This window comes from Ambystoma mexicanum, chromosome 9, assembly GCF_040938575.1.
Source record: "Ambystoma mexicanum isolate Mex_15411 chromosome 9, UKY_AmexF1_1, whole genome shotgun sequence".
NCBI classification, from domain to species: domain Eukaryota; kingdom Metazoa; phylum Chordata; class Amphibia; order Caudata; family Ambystomatidae; genus Ambystoma; species Ambystoma mexicanum.
The window spans coordinates 106,507,799-106,525,324 of record NC_090931.1 but is presented as its reverse complement, the minus strand read 5'-3'; the positions used below and the strand labels follow the sequence as shown (position 1 = coordinate 106,525,324).

Sequence of the window (17,526 nt, the reverse complement as noted above, 5' to 3'; positions counted from 1 at the left end):
GATAACTAAGATATGGAGGGTAAGAGGAGATAACGAGAAGGATATGTTTGTGGTCGACAAGTCGACCAGAGGGGGGACTGAAGTGGGAGAATGGAAGACCAGGCTCCCGTCCTTCACCTCTCGCGCTTGGCCTAGAGGGTCACGGCCCAGACACCCGCCGCGAGAAGAGTTTGTCCAGTTACCAGACGACCAGGTACCATGGTACAGGAACATACGGATGTGTCCACCTGTTTGCCCAGCAGCCCGCACTGGCCATGCCGACACCTGCGGCTCGGATCAGCTAGACTAAAAACCACACGTCGTTAGAGATGCCATGACGACCTAGACAACTGGAAGCACATCTGTACAAATATACACACCTAACATTCCCACAACAATCTACACGAAGAACATACTCAGTGCTCTGACATAGGCGACAGGCATATTCACGGACGTGCATCTTTATTATTTTTACATAGGCTTTCAGAATGCAGAAACGCAAGATGCATCATGAACTCATCTATAACGCCGCTTGCTCACGCTTCTCTTGAAACCCGTTACCACCATGAGAGGTATAATAGAAACACGATACTGGTCATGGAAATATACGCCACTATAACCTAAAGCACCCATGCCCGAAATGGATCACTTATACACCAGGCCCAAGTAGGCCTCAGGCAAGAGTTCCCGTGGACATTAACAAAGCAAAAGTCAGGTTGCTGATCCCGCAGAATGAGCCTGGTGGAGCAACCAGCCAAGGTCGCAATGTTGCAAACCCACATCCAAGAACAAATCATCAAAGGCATGATGTTGCAACCTTGCACTCCGCGTACCAACGTTAGAATCATATCTACAAATTAAACCAGACACACAGTGGAAAAGCAATATTAATTGTGCAGAATTCTGCCTCAAACACGGTCCCGCCTCACGTGACCAAGCCGAACCTGACGAGATGCCAAAGCCCAGGAGAAAGAAAGGCGTCTGGGTCCCTCGCTACGAGACATAGGCCGATACACTTGAAAGGCTCAATGGACATCTGCTACAGTGGGAGCGGTCAGCCTTCCACCTATGAATAAATCCTCACATTGTCTGCACGTACCCATATTGAAACATTGTTGCAAACACAGGTACACCGAGAGCTGGGAACAACGGTGGTCCCAGGCTGGGGAGCTCACGGATGCACCAATCAGAACATGGGGCTCTTATCTCAGACGTCAGTAACATTAGCCAATCCTCAGGAGTCTTCATGTAACAATTCTTATGTATCTAATTATAGGGACAACCCAGATATACCACCTGACTACACCTTGACCACTAATATCATTCTCTATATGTGTACTATACTAACCCTACCACTCGAGCAACCAATTAAGAGTGGCGATAGGTTTTTTGTTAACTTTTTGAAGTGACGCAAGTAGCGCGTCATATTACAGTAAAAAGGGCCTGCGAGCCCCACGATTGTGTGTGTGTCAGGACGAACGCGTACGCTCCTTGACCCATCCCTGCCGTTTGCATAATAAACAGCAGAAGTTGCCTTGCTCCTTGTGTGTGCCTCATACTCTGTCTCGATCCGAGATATACACGGGAGGAGTTGGGGCCTCCCTGCCCGGAGGTCTGCGGACGGCCCGGCCGACCCCGGCAGAATTTCCCCCCGACAGCATCCTCCTCTGTAGTCTAGCAGCATTAGTTCAGTTATAGCGAGGGGCCGCGGGGTGTGGGTCCTTCATTGCTGGTGTCATATAAGCATGCGCTTCTACAATCATTACACAATTTTGCAGGTCAAGTAGTTTTTAACATTCATACTTGGGTTTTTTCTGCTTTTATCGGAAGGCCATGCTACAGTTCTCCCCATCGCCCCGGCCTCGCTGACCGGGTCATGCTGGGAGCAGTAATACATTGTGGAAGGTGAAATGTTAGTATTTCGTGCTAGCTCATGTCCGTCTTGTTCGTGGGAACGCGCTCACAACGGATCTGCCAGGGTGCTGCGGCGACAGGGATAATTGAAACTCTCCAAGGGTGGGGGCCGCGCCACGGTGCGCTGAGCTCGCACCATCTTTACCAGACAAAATGGTTTCTGGGCCTAGCTGGATTTTAATACATGTGGGCAATCGATACGTGTGGGCAATCAATACGTGTGGGCAATGTCTCCAGCGGGTGAACCCTCCATCACCTGGGCCCGGGTGGCATGAGGGGACGCCCAATGAGCCATAGCCCTCACCTGGGGAGAAAACGCAGGCGAGGGGGGTCTCCTGGACCAGTCCTCCCCTACAGTTGCAAGTGTTTTTTTAAAATATAGTGGGCACGGACCCAGGCCCTCACCATGTGCCCCCTCTGTGCCAGCTCCTTTCACTCCCTAGATGGCCGCCTCACTTGCCCTATCCCACTTCCCTCCACAACACGTGCTGCTTATTTGACGCAATTTGCTTTGAGAGGACTGCTATAGCTGAGGTTACAGAAAAGCTGTGTTGCAAACTCCCTCGACCCCTGCAACATTTCACGGTCCCCTTGCCTTCCCCTCACCTCTAGTTTGATGGAATTTGCATGTTTTTTCACCTACTAATTGTTTTTTTCCTGTTTCATTTTCCTATATACTCAGATATAGCCACGGGTATCTCTCGCATTGAGGGGACAAAAAAGATAGCTTTGTTTCTTTGTAAATACCCGGTTTCGTAGCTATAGCTTGGTTAAATTGCCATCTATTTTGGAGAAAGGGGGGGGGGCACCCCTTCACCAAATATTTAAGAATTACTGGATGGAATAACCCAATCACAAAGCCTCGACATTTTTATTATAAGTTGTTTTAATCAAGTAAACTTGATTTTTCAACAAATAGTTACAAAAAACATATTTAACAATTCAATTTAAAGCAGAGCAATTTTTCTTTTTAAAGAGAGACAAAATAATTGCAAGGAGCCACCTATCCTGATTCATAAAAATAAAATACAAAACTGCAGATACACTTGATCATAATTTGCTTTGATTCAATCTCTTGTCTATCAGTTTGAAGCTGTACAAAAAGTTCAGAATAGCATATCTTAACGATTGCCTGTTAGAATGAAACAATTCCCACAATCTGTCACTAGTGGTTATGACGTAATCCATTAATAGGGGTTTGAAATGCATGATTCTTTGCATCAGTAGTAACGGGCAGTCTGAACAGATGTTTCAGTGTTTCTGCAGAGGATTTACAAAATCGACGAGAAAGCTCATCCTCGGCTATTAATTTGCATTTATATAGAAGTTCATGGGTTGGCCAAAGGTTCAATCGATAGCGCAGGAAATCATCTTGCGGTCGTGAACTGGGGAACATTATCAGATAACTTTCAATTGTGCCATAACGTTTCATGTTAAAGGGAGTGTTTATGAATGTCTGATATTGCGTACACGCAATTTGCGTTTGTATCCAATCATACTCCCATAAACATATTTTGGCTCTATTCAGGTTCTCTAGTAATGTTGAGATCCCTGTTTCACCAATGATTTCCTGCGCTTTAAGTCTCCAGTTTAGAGGAAACGCATCCATTGAATATAGAAGATGTTTTGCAATAATATTGATCAGACCCGACTTCTCAACCGCCATGACACATTTTCTATAAAGCGAGCAAATTTTCCATTTACAAATAGCATACAGTCGAATGATGAGGGTGGAGACAGTATATACAATCCTATGTCCGTCCCCCTCGTAAACTTTTCTCAAGCCGCACGTTGCGCACAGACGGAACAGCGCTTTTCCTGACATGGAGGAAAATGTCCTCGAACTCCAACTCCAGGTACACAACCTTGTACAAAATAGTAAGACGACGCGAGGAGATCCCACTACTTTGGAGACGGTTGAAATCTGAAGGGGAGCCGCGGGGGCGGGCCTCTTATACTGGGACGTCCTATGGAGCATGCGTAGGCGTGTCCTAAAAGGACATAGATAGGACACAAGTGTCGGAAGTTTTCCTATAGGAAAAGGCTATATATGTGTACCGAGGGGTCCCAGTCTGACAACGGGGAATATTCTAAGCATGTGAATCCATGAAAGATACCAATGCTGGAGAAATGGAGTTACAGGTAAACTATTCCCTTATGAAATGTTTCTATTCACTGCGTTTTCTATGCATTATTGCTGACCTATTTTTGTGGCCAGAGGGGCCTTTACTGGCTCAAGCTCCACGCAGACCAGACAGACGTGATGGTACTGGGAGCCACTCGCTCTGAGGGGCTCTGCCTAGTCCACTGCTTTTTGGCCATCTGCCTTGGGCCCACTTCCCAGCCCTGTGACCACAGTAAAGAACCTGGGCATCACCATCTCTGCCTCCCTCTGCCATTCCTCCGGTCAACACAAGATGTAGTGCAGCCCATTTTAAGCTTAAACTTCTGAGGTTTGTCGTCCTGTGTGCCCGCGGCCTGGTAGTTTCATGGGAAATGTAGACTACTGCAATGCAACTTTTCTCCCGGCCTGTAACCCTCCATCGATTACAGGTTGTGCAGAATTCAGGTGGGCGTCTGGCGATTGGCTTGGCAAAATTTGCTAGAACCTCTTAAATGCTCCAGAAACTACATTGGCTTCCGATTGTCAGAAGGATTACGTTTAAAGTTCTCTGCCAATCGGGCAATGCAGTTTGCTTTGCCAGAAAGTCCAGCTTTACTCCCCCCGTCGCAATCTCCGCTCTACTCCTAGGCCCTTCAGGTTCCACGTTTCCTCAAATCTACATTTGGGTGGGGAGAGCGTTTTCGCTGGTGGTTCCTTCTGTTATGCAATTCTCTTGCTACATTCATATGTAAGACTAAGCTCCTTCACTTCCACAATGTTTTTGAAACCTTTCTGTTATATAGCTGACTGTCTGCTGCTTGTCGGGTCTCTGTGCCCTGTTCTTTGGGGGAGGAACCCTTGGTTTGTTAGCGCCAGGATGCCTTTGGGCCACGGACGTGCTTTATAAAATGCTATAACATAACTTACTACAGTCCCCATGCCATTGCTATAATTTTTTACTTTTAGAATTAAAGGTTTCATGGTTCATACGTTTCTGGGACAGGGATGATTTGTAAGCCGTCATTCTGGCTCTGGGATGATTACATCACCCTACATTGATTTAAGACAGTCGGCTGGTGGCGGATGTAATTTAGTTTTGGCTCTAAGGGTGCAAGCTGATTTACCACATTGGTAGCCCAGTATACCTTTTTGCTAGCCACTGGGATACAAATGTATTTTTTAAAGTCCTCTGCCCTTTTGCTTGAAGGGCCTTTCTTTGTCGAGGTAAGCCACAATTCCGTCCTTAGCTGTAGCTGTTGTGCTAATGTCAGTCCAGCCATGTACCTTGTATGTGGGTAGATGTATGGGAGACCCTTAGTCTAGACTACGTTTGACTGCATTTTGTTAGAAGGAAGGTGGTTTACTTGGCCACTGAAGGATTCCTCCGTTTTAGGATTGTTACTGCATTCTGGCCACACTGTCTGGACCCCATGTCGTGAGCTGGACTCTGGTTTAGATTTTTAGCTACTATAGCTACCTCCTGGGCCTCCTGTCGACCTGCAGGCTGACCGCATTGACTGGGGCAGGCTTACTGTCTGCCATTTTACCATTTAGTTCCTGCTCTTCTGCCATGGTCTCCCTGTATTGGCTTCGAAAGCGGCCATTGCCTGAAGCGTATAAACCCCAAATCTCCAGCTAATCTGCTCCTCACAGGTGTCCTTGGTCACCCCCAATGTGCTGGTGTGCTGCTTTTTCTTTATTTGCCAAGTCGCCAGAATTTGATTTCTTGGAGTGATCCTCCATGCTGATTTTTCTTTTCAGGGTCACACTTGGCATAGTGCCAAGGTTTGGCTTTCCCTAGGTAGTTTGCATAGGTAGGTTAAGCCTTTTTCGCCATGTGGGGCTTTATGAAGACTTAACGTTTACAGAGCCAGACCTGTTGGCTTTGCAAATGCTTGTTCTGTGACTTCGTGTGGAGTCCTTGTACCCCAGTCCACACCTTATTTGTGATGTGGGGGTGTTGAAACTGAATCAGTTGCTCAGCATAATTTTTACAGGGAGCCCTGTCCCATCACAGGAAATCTGAATAACGATGGAAGGCAGTGTACAGTCCTAAATCTCACTGCTGGGGTCTTACAAATATGAACACATTCCCTTTGAAAGGTTGTGGAGTTATTGTCACTTCAGGTAGAAACTAAGGACTGATTGTCTCATTCACCTCAAAAATGAACTACAAAAGAATCCCAATGTTTTGCTTCTGCTGGCATCGGTGTACCCCTGAGTTTTAGGATTTTCAGGAAACAGACTTGATCCACTACAAGTTCCATATGTGATCGGTCAGTAATGAAAGGAAGATGCGCAAGAAAGAAATTCCGGTTTAATGTTCTGCGAAATGCCAAGGAGTGTCTGGGCAGATGGTCCCGTAACTAGGGAGGTCATCCCTACCGTCCTCTCTCAATACATATGCTTTTAATGAGTAGCTCTGACCCAAATGCAATTTCTCACATCCTTCTGTCTCTTGACAGCTTTGGAACAAGATGCTGAAGAGCGAGCCAAGAAGGAAAATGAAGCGTTCGCAAATGGTAATTGCAGAAGTTTTAAATGTCGGCCTTGCTTATGTATTTTGAAATTCAGATTCTGCTTTTTTTCTGTAATTTTGTAATTGTCCAGGTTTGTTCTCCTTTTCTATTTCTGTCCATTTCTGATGGATACTTTTGCCTTTCTCAAAAAAAGGGTAACTGGTGCGCAATGAGGTATTTAGACATGCATTTTTTTTAAACAACTTTATTATGGTTACAGCTTGAACTTAGCATTACATGAGGACTTGTGACACTCTTAGCAGCTAGTGTGCATGCAGTAGGCTCATTCCCACCTCCCCGGTCCATCCTCTGCCGCCCCTTTAGTCCATGCTGCTCCGGTGGACGGCCGACCCGTCCGGGCTTTGGGGACCCAGAAAGTTCGAGGAACCGGGAGTGATCAACACCAGGGCCCAGCAGTCAGTGAAGCGATGGAGAGCCCCCTTTTTTGCCACCATGACTCTCTGCCACCAAAATCTCCCAGACCTTTGTCCACCAGAGGGCTAGAAGCGGACCTTCTTGAGTCTTCCACTTCCTTGCCACTGTAATCTTAGCTGCCAATAGGTGTGTCAACAGTTTGGCGGATCGGCCCATTTTAGGATAGCAGTCCGGGCTCGCCACCCTGAGAAGGACTACCTCCAGGTCAATCGGGAGTTTACGTTAGGAGATGTCTTCCGCGATCTGCAGGACCTCCCTCCAGAAGGTCTGTACTGTCGGGCATCCCCACCACATGTGGAAGAAGGATCCCCGCTCGCCGCAACGTCTCCAGCAGCTCTGGTCCATGTCGGCATTGCAGTGGTGCAGTCGGACTGGGGAGTAATACCAGCGGTGAAGTTTCTGAGCGCATTCCTTATTTGTGACGCATCTGGATTTCGAGTTGATCCTGGACCATAGCTCCATCCATGTCTGGTCCTCTATAGGGTGACCCAGGTCCGCTTCCTATCTGGACATGTATGGTGGCCTGACCTTCAGCATGTCCTCCTGGAGCAGGCGGTATAGTTTGACCTGGCCTCGACCTGTGCTTTCTCCTATCGCCTGCTCAAGAGGGTGGTGGTCCCGGGTAGCTCCACGGTGAACCATGGGCTGTGATATCCAGTGGCGGAGTTGGATGTATGCGAACCTCTCTCCTTCTGTCAGCTGAAATCTGGTTTCGCATTCCTCGAAGCTGAGTGGGTTGTTAGCTACGTAAAGTTGGGAGAGGGTTCGTAGGCCTCCTTTAGTCTATCGGTTGAATCGAGCTGCCTCCATTCCTGGCCCAAAATCGGGGTTCCAGATAACTGGGGAAAGCGGGCACCTTCCTCTTCCGTTGGGCCCACACTTCCAGGGTCGCTTTGGTGGACGATAGCATCTGAGGCCCAAGGCGCTGGGGGGGGGATCCTAGGATGTGTAGGAGGGAATGTAATTGTGGCTGGCATCTGGATTGTTCAATGCGGGACCATTTCGGGGGGGCATCCGGATTCGCCCAGGCTGCAGCGTTCGCCATTTGGGCCGCCAGGAAATAGTTCAACAGGTTGGGGAGCCCGAGGCCACCACATTTTGCGGCTCCTGTCATGACCCTCCTGGGTATCCTAGCTCTGAGTCCCCTCCACACGAATTTTGCCAGCTTCCTCTGTAGATGTTCCAAGGCCTGTTTGGGGAGGAGACCAGGAGAGCGGAGCACAGGTACAGCAGTCTAGGGAGGTGTAGTATTTTGCATCTTGTGACCCGGCCCAGTAGGGAGATCTCTTGGCTGTCCCATCATTGGAGGTTCTCCTCCAGTTCCTTGAGAAGCGGGGGGAAGTTAGCGGCGTAGAGCTGTTTCGGGTCAGCTGTGAGGAGTGTGTGAGGAGCTGTGTGCCGAGTAGGCCGTTGATGAGGAGCTCCAAGCTAGTGGGCAGAGGGTCTGGATGTTTACGAGAGGGGTCCCCAGATTGACACTCAATGCCTCTGATTTGGAGTGGTTCACCTGGAAACCTGCCACCCCTTCGAAGGCCTCCAGCTCAGCCAAGGTAGCGGGTAAAGAGGATTGGCAGTTGGTGATGGAGATCATTACATCGTTGGCGTATATGGAGATTTTGAATTGTTTGCCGTTTATTTCTAGCCCAGTAATGTTTTCATTGGCTCGTGTCCTTTGGGCGAATGGTTCCATGATGATAGCAAAGATCAGCAGGGAGAGTGGGCAACCCTGTCTCGACCCACAAGAGAGCCGGCTCGGGGGTGAGGTCTTCTGGTTCAGGCGGAGTGATGTTCTCGGGGCTTTGTAATTTGCTACCAACATTTTCTGGAATATCGGGCCGTTGTTCCTGGTGCTCCTCCCTCTGAACCCGGCCTGGTCCTGGTCTATGATGGTCGGGAGGATTTTTGCCAGCCTGTTTGCCAGTACCTTCGAGTATGCATTGGTGTCCACATTGAGCAGGGATATCGGTCTATATGAAGAGCACTCCTTTGGATCTTTGCCGGGTTTCAGAAGCATAATTGTGGTAGATTCTTGCATAGAAGGCGCGACAGTGCCTGACGACCGGAAGGAGTTAAATACCTGTGTCAGTGGGTGCATCAACATGGGGCGGAAGAGTTTGTAAAATTTTGCCGGAAAGCCGTCTGGGCCTGAGGCCTTGGGTTTCAGATTCTTGTACCGCCACCTCTTCAGGTGTGATCGCGGCCTCCAGAGAAACTCTGTCTGCTTCTGAGATATGTGGGAGCTGGGCGTCTGCCATATACCGTTCCTGAAGGAACCGTGGGTGGGGGGGCTAAGGTCAGGGTGTCGGTCAGATGAGCTGTCGCCACCTGCAGTTTCGCTCCTTCCCCGTACAGGGTTCTGCGCTTTGAATCTCAATGCAGTGATGTGGTTCCGTCGGCGGATCTTGGCTAGTTTTTCACCAGATATTTATTGGCTTTATTGCCATGTACGTAGTAGCTGTTTGGTCCGGAGCAGGGTCTGGCCTGTGTCCTCAGCTTAGTGGGCTTCCAGCTTTGTGCGGGCCAGTCTGACCCTTTTGGCTGCTTTAGGTGACCACATCCGCTTTAGGGCCGTGTCAGCCTCCCTCATGTCCCTCACTAGTTGGTCTCTGTTCATGGTGCGCCTCCTCGTATATGCGGCAGCCTGGGCTATCAGTTCCCCTCCGATTACGGCCTTCATGGCTTCCCATCTTGTCGCTGTAGAGGTGAGCTGGTGGGGGGGGTGGGGGGGTTTTCCTTGAAATAATTGCCAATCACCTTGGCTATAGCATCACTTACCGTCATATCATGCAGCATTGGTTCGTATAGGGACCATCCACGCCGTTCCGAGGGGTCCGGGTCAAAGACCCTAGCAGTGAGGAGAATTGGGGCGTGATCCGACAGAACCCTCGCAACGGTCTCCACATCGTGGACTGCAGGAGCTGAGGGCTGGCCAAGATGAGATCGATTTGGGATGAGGAGTGGTGGACATGTGAGAAGAGTAGTCCAGTGTCTGGGTGGAGGACCCTCCAGGTGTCCACCACATCCAGTGCTTTAAACAGGCGGCCGAGTCCCAAGGCCAGCCTAAAGTCCCTAGATGGGGGGCCTGACCTGCCAATGAGGGGTTGGGAACCCCTTGAAGTCCCCGCCCAGGACCACCTGGCCTTTGAGGAAGGGGAATAGAGCAGACTCCAAGGTATCGTAGAAGGCCGCCTGACTGTCGTTTGGAGCTGCCCGTAGAGCTCCCCTTTAACTGCCACATCTGCCATCTGGGCTACGCAGGGTCTCCCTCTCTAAAGGGCATGCCTTTTGCTAATAGAATCGCTGTGCCGCCCCTCTTGCTGGGGCCCGAGGCCAGATATTGCGTCGGGTATGCTCGGGAACGCAGTCTGGTGAAGTCCTCTATGAGGTGAGTCTCCTGGAGGAACCCAACCGAGGCCTGAAGGTCCTGCAGGCATCAGAGGATGGATTTCCGTTTCGTGGGGGAGTTTAGGCCCCTGATGTTAAGTGAGATGTAGCGGAGTTTGGTATGCTCCGGGGGTGGTCAGCGGGTGGCCTTTATGGTTCAGATCGATGATGGGTGATCCTATGCTTAGACCCTGGCCCCTCATTGGGCCCCCCCCCTATCAGCTGCAACCTAGTTTTAATTTCGTAGAACTCGGGGCCAACCGGGCCCAGGTAACCAATGGGGCTGGGGGAGGTCCCCGCCCGGCTTACAAAATCGAAGAAACAAAGGTTAACCAAACTGGCCCAGATGGGCCACAGGCCGGAGTGACTGTCCATCCACTCGGTTGGGGCATTGTGTGGGACGCCCGGGTGCCAAGAGTGCGGGTTCCGGCATTGAGAACTGGAGGCCAGCTACTGGTCATGTGCAGCAGGAGTTTTCCCTCCTTTAGGATCTTTCTTCCAGCGGCTATGCTGGGGCTTTGGTGTTGAGCTGTGCGGTTTATTCGTCGGGGAGGTAGATGTATCTTCCTCGGGAGTCGAAAGCTTGCAACCAATAATGCTGCTCGCCACCTCTAGGGCATGGATTACCCTCATCTGGCCTTCAAGAGAACTGAAGCGAGGCCGGGTAGAACCACTGGTACTGGATTTTCCGTTCCTGTAGGAAGGTTGTTAGAGGCCGAAGGGCTCTCCGTCGCTGCACTGTGGAAGCGACTAGGTCCTGGAACAACTGTATGGGGGTTCTCTGGTATGTCAGGTCACCTTGCGAGCGGCTTGCTGTCATATCATCCTGTTTTGTCGAGAAAGTGGACTCTGGTGATTACTTCTGGGCTAGCCGTTGATGAGTTCCTACGGCCTCGCAGTCTATGGGTGCGATCAAGTAGGAGTAGTGATTTATCGCAGTCTGGCAGGGGAGTCTGGAAGAGGTCTCCGATGTAGGCTGGGAGGGCCTGGTCTGGGATCAAGGCGGGCACCCCTTTGATACGGATGTTTCTGCGGGTCCTGTTTTCCAGGTCCTCCTGCTTGCGATGCATAGTTTCAGCGTTGCCTTCTAACATCTGGATTTTGTCGCAGCTCCGCAATCTGCGCTGAATGGTCCAGGACTTGGTCCTCCGTGTCTCTGACCCTATGCTCCACCTCCTACACCCAGTTGTCCAGGCCATCTATCTTGGCTGCGACCTCTGCCATGCAGTTGCGTAATTCCGATTTTATATCGTCGAAGAGGCCCTGGATATCGTCCTTTGTAGCCCATTGGCCGTGGGCTCTTGTGGGTGAAGAAGGCTGGGCAGGGGGTGGGGGCCCGGCTGCTTGGGTGTCTCCTTTATGTCCGCTGACTTTGGGCCCCTTTGCTTAGACATCGTGGTGTCCGGGTCGCCGACTATGTAGGTGCGTGGTATCTGCCGGTTGGTGTTAAGGTGGGGGTGATTCTGGGTGCGACCCCCCCCACCCCGCCTCTGCTGGGTGTGCGTGTCCAACGGTGTGCCAGGTCCGCCGCAGCCCGGAGTGATGATCGCCGGGATCGCTGGATACCCTGCACAGGGCGCCCCTGCGCATAGGCCTGCACGCATGTCCTGCTCCGGGCACACTGCCCCGCTGAGGTCTCAGGCAGCCGGAATCAGTAGCAGGCTCTAGGCGGGTCGGGGTCGACCAGCAAGAAGGACCCAGCCCGGCCCCCCAGACTATGCAGCAGGGAGCTGTGAGTAGGCTCGAGGCTAGGAGCAGCTCCGGTGGGCAGCGGCAGGTTGTCCAAGTCCCATCCCACGGTGCCCCTCAGCTACGTCTCTGTCCTGCGGGGGGCAGGGAGACCCTCGGTGTGGGCGTGCCGTGGCAGGTGGTGGAATTGGGGTCCCCCGGCAGGACGCCACCATGCCGGCAAACCCCAGAACGCCGGGGTGTCACTCGGGGCGCTCCATGTTGGGGCCGTCGGGTGATTCTGGGCTGAACGCGCATATGCTCCATCTCGTTGGCATTGTATCTCACCGTTCCTCGGCAGACTGCCCCACTGTGTCGGGTGGAAGACCGTTGAGGCTAGGCCAGCTCAGCCCCAACCCCCCACACCCCCGTAGCTCGATGTCTCCATGTGGCCGCCATCTTGAGCGTCGGAGCACGGTCCTAACGCAGACCCCGTCAGTTAGGTGTTTACCAGCTTCCTCACTCCGATTTCCCTCCAACAGCCGCAGGTAATGTTCCGCTGACTTCCCCTATGTCTCCATGCCGGGAATTGTGCTTACAGAGCAGGTATTTAGTGGCAAGGCCCGGGTGTCCCACGGAGCTTTCAAAGAGGCATCCGCATTGCATTGCCGGCGCCTCGATCCACGCCCCTAGACCTGCATTTTTAATGTTACAGTAACATAGCACCTGAAGGAGTGAACTGGGATTTTCCTATGTTTATATGTATTTTTAAGGAAACAAAACTCTAGAATTTGGCAAGATAGATTTAAAGCCTAACATTATTGTTTTGCCAAATTAAATGGACAAAAAGAGGATGGCACATTATTATGTGAACTTTCCCAACTTGGTCACTGATTAGCCGCGACATACCTGATTAGCATTTGACCTGCTTCAAAGACTGTGGATGAATGCCACCCCCTCCGTAGAAGAGGAATCCACCAGGACACTGCATTCCCATTCCACCATCGGCTTTTCCTTCCTTCACTTTGGCTCAACGTATGGTAAGACCAGCAAGTTTCCAGTACAAGAGACGAGCCAAGGTCCGATTGTCCAAAATAGACGATGGGTTATCCAAAAGCTGGACAAACTGGGTGAATTGGTAAGCAGTTTTGGTATACAACGGGGGTGCAATAAAGTTGTAAACCAAGATTACTGCACAGTAGTCGTCTAGGCAAGATCAGAAACACTCCCTGGACAGCAGCAGGTTAACAGGCAAGTTCTGAACCAGGCTTGGCACCAAGGAGGCTCGCTTCAATTACAGGTTGTCACCAAAATACCAATACAACATCCTGACAGCACTCAATACCCCCAATCCGCCCATAAACACGTGTCCTAGGTCAACCCTCAAGTGCTCTTTGTCAGTCTATACACGCGAGACTGGCAAAGAGCATTCACCAGCATTGTGGAACAGATTGCAGTGGCTCTCCCGTTTCAGCTTTTCGTCTTCTGCAGCACTTCACCCCTCTGGGCACCTTCTCCACACCTCTGAGCACCACATTGCTCACTTGGCTGCCCCAAGCTCCCATCTGAGCGCAGCAGAAGGTGGCTCTTGGTGGTGAGCATGATTTTATTCTCCATCGTGTCCGATTGAATCCAAAAAAACACTATGGACTGGGTATCAAAAACAAGGAATGGTTTATTTCACTAATAGATCAGGTAGATTTACTTCAACAAAACATTTTGGCAGAAGTATGGATCGCCTTTTTCTAGACTGAAAGTGTGCCTTGGTGATATTAAAAGAAAAATCAATAAAATATTTTTGTAAAACCTAATCATTTGGGGCAAAAACCAATTTGAATTGAAAAAGGAGACTTCGGTGCTGCAACTCACCCGCAGTCTGCAAATGCGATGCAATAATACAGAAAGCTCCCATCCACGTTTCCCCAGTGTAAGGCTGATTCCGGGATTTGGATTTTCATTTACAATTTTTTTTTTTTTTTATAAAAGTTAACCATACGGGCATTGGGAGTTGAAGCTGATTGGAGCAAGAAATAGAATGCAACTAGATACAGAGAAAAGCTACCTTATTTCTGAGTTCAGTGGGTCATGGTGCCAAAATGGCAAGAGCCATAACCTGAAAAATGACCATAGCATATATTGAGTATCCAACTGTTTATAAAGGAGAAGCAAACTGCACACAATCATACCTTCTTTCATCAGGGAAGCTGAATGATAAGTAGGCTCGGCTTCACTGGAAAGGTATGTTCTGATTGATGGGGGACAATAACAGCTCCCCAGTACCTCTTCCAGGCTCTTGCAATCTGGCACCTTCTCTGGAGCCCTTTGTGAACAATGTGGCCCAGCCCTCTGGATCCCTTCTCCAGTCCTCTGGCCTGGAGCAGGGTCCTGCTCGTAACTTCAACCAGCTCCAAATTAACACTGGTTCCCCTCCATCTCCCACCTCAATCTTCCACAGGGACAGACTGCGGCTGTGTGCTTTTATACTGCTTTGTTCCCGCCTTCAACCTCTTGAACAGTGGATTCAGATGTATTAGCTGTATGGGGTTGGCTGTCCAACTCTTCTGCCTAGCATGGCTTACAGCCTGATTATGGGTCCTCCCTCTGGTGGCCACACCCCGACTCTATCTGGGTTAAGGAAACTCAGGTTTGTCTTTTGAGGCATCTGGTGTAGGAAGTGGCATATGGCCTTCACTCTGAGGATGGCTTGATTGCAGTTCTGATGTGGGACTTTGGGTTGGGTAGTACCTGCTCGTGAGTGCCTAGCTCTCTGGATGCCATGCCCCAAATCTGCCTCCAGCGTGGACTCTTGGCCTATCTGCTGTTAGCTGTTTGAGAGCTGATGCCTTCCTACTTCAGGCCCCCTGTAAATATGAATGGGATTCCTGCACTCACCTGGGAATTGCCAAGCTTTCAGGCACTGCTGATTCTGTGCAAATGCAGTTTTATTTCTAAAAGGGCCAGTAGCTACAGCGTCCACTGTTTCAGTGGAATCAAAACTACTGTTCTGTGGGAATGCCTGATTGCCCTTATACTGTATGGCTTATGCTGTTGTATGCCTCCAAGGTGTTTTATTCCCACGATCCACTGAGGAAGTGCAATAGGCAGCGGTCCTCAATCCCCACAGGATAACTTTCCTGATTCTATGCAAGTCCCTCTAAGGCAGCCACCATTCCCAAAGGGGAGGGTGTTCTATTGGGCATATTGTGACTCCTGCCTTGTGATGGTCCAGTGAGGGTCAACAGGGACACATCAATCGAGACAGGGCCCATCGTCTAGACTGGGGGGTGAAAGCCCCCCCCCCTTGCTCACCCAACCAGGACCTTCTGAATAGTACTTCAGTACACTGTAGTGAAGCATAGGAGTGTCACAACACACAGGATGACAATTACAGGAACATTACAAACACCTGATTCAGAAACTGTCTGCCAGTGTTAATGTGATCATTGTGCAATGTTTCCACTACAAGCTTCTTTCCCAAGTACTATTTGCGGAATGCTCCCCCTATGCTGGTGTCGAAATATGCATTTGTTCTATGTGCTGCCTTCTGTGCAGAACGGCTTTGTACAAGCTCTTCCTAATCTTTCCCTTCTTACCTCGGCAGTTCCTCACCCCTCAACACCCTCCATGGGTCCCTATAACGACCTCCAACGTGCCTTTTTTGCTTTTCTCCTTCTGCCCATGTTCAAAAGTTACTTACCCCAGGTTTGACCTGCAGTCTTCTCCCCTGCGCATCCTCTGGCTGCTGTCTTCTGTGCAAGGATTACAGAAGATGCCTCATTACTCGTCGGATCTCAACAGGCTCCCCAATTCCCCTGAATTATGCTTCACCAATACCATGCTACTTAATTTTTCTGCCCTGCTGCAGGATCCCTTTTCCGTTATGATCCTTGTGTCCATCTTAATTTCATGTGGCGCTACACTCTTCGTGCATGGCAAGAGAATTGTGCTTGCCCAGCAGAGCGGCATTGTATATGCAGGGAAGAGAAGCATCTCTACTCCCAGCTGAGATGCGTTGCCTACTCATTGTAGAAGTGTTGAGATTGATTTTCAGAATCCACCTTAGAGGTGGATTCTGAGAGCCCAACCTTTTATGGCAAACAGAAAAGACACTGACGTCTAGTCAAACCCATTAAAGGTAGGTTAGTGGAGCGGTAGGTCTTAGACACAAGTGGTGCAAGGGTGGTCTAGGGCTCTAGTGAGACACACAGCACTCCATTCCAGTTAGAGTACAAACCTATACAAATATGTATTAGCCCTTTGTATACACTCTGCATTGCAAACCTTATGTAGGTATGATCACCCAGCCACTATCCTAGATATATATATGCACCCACTACTGGGTGAGGTGTTTCCTGCACAGAACCCCTACACTGCAGTAGTTTACATAATCACAAGCAATACTTTCAATATCTGTGTTGGGTAAAGCAAGAGTTGGAGGAACCGATTAAAAACCAGTTAACTGGTAAGAAAGAGTAGAACAATATAGTAAAACACTTATGAGCAATCCTAGAATTGGATCCCTAACTCTTAGTAAGTCCATCCCTGATATGAAATGGTACCTGCATTACGGTTCCTTAGACTGACCAACTGTGCATCCTTGACATGAAAGGATGACGACTTGTGCAGACATGATGACCTCAGCTGATCTGCAGCTAGCAAAGCAGGCTGGATTTAGCAGGAATCACAAGTCGGGTGGTGACAGGTGATCATTGGTTCGCAAACAGCAGGCCCTGCATGGTTTCTGTTGGGACTGTAAGGTGAAAATGTAGGCTCAGGTGAATTGTCGCCGAAGTTGAAGATCATCCAAATTCCAAGGATGCTCTCAAAACCATGATGGCTGAAGCGCTGGAGAGGTGGTCTATCCACTGGGTGGACCAGGGGCACTTCAGAAGGCTCAGCAGATGCATATAATTGAGTAGGAGTTGCACTGCTTGTGCCCACCAGTCCAGGTGTCAAAGCAGCAACTAGTGCCTTCTTGAGATCAGCACAGAGTAGCAGGACTGGAGCAGGTCTTCACGGGGCTTGGCTGCAGGCAGTGCTGCAGTGGTTGCCTCTGATCTTCAGCCTGCTGCATGTCTTTATAGGGGTGAATTACTGCAGGAGTCCTCCTTTTATCCAAGATTTGGACTGGAGTCTACACCAGGTCTACCAAAGGTAAGGATTTGCACTATTCAAACTAGCAGGGGCTGTCCAATCAAAGGCAGCCACTGGCCAAACATTCTGCCCAGTAACACAATGTGGCTTGGATGTGGAGCAGGACCAGGAAGTCTGAGCCCAGAGCTAGTGATGTTTAAGGTGATGTGTACATTTTTAAAGTAAAATAAATCCACTAAGGCACACCTCTCAATACTGAGTCTTAGGAACTGATCAGTGTTCCCATAAAACTGAGCAAGAAGCAAGGGAAATACAGTTGAGGGCTTTACAAAACTCCAAAGAGTCAGGTCAGGAGCCATGAATAGAAAGTTTCCCATAGAATTCTATGAAGGGAAGTGGCAAGCATCTTTCCTAACAAACTGTAAATCA

The 17,526-nt window shown here is 49.8% G+C and overlaps 1 protein-coding gene across 5 annotated transcripts in view; it reads left to right on the top strand.

The window, feature by feature from the left end:
- The window catches only part of LOC138487710 (tetratricopeptide repeat protein 12-like), a 466,792-nt gene that overhangs the window by 100,677 nt on the left and 348,589 nt on the right, over window positions 1–17,526 (top strand). For all 5 annotated transcript variants that reach the window (XM_069614243.1, XM_069614241.1, XM_069614244.1 and 2 more), the window contains exon 3: window positions 6,463–6,519. In XM_069614243.1, the coding sequence (XP_069470344.1) occupies window positions 6,475–6,519 (45 nt within the window). In that variant the 5' untranslated portion in view covers window positions 6,463–6,474. The remainder of the gene's footprint in view (window positions 1–6,462; window positions 6,520–17,526) is intronic.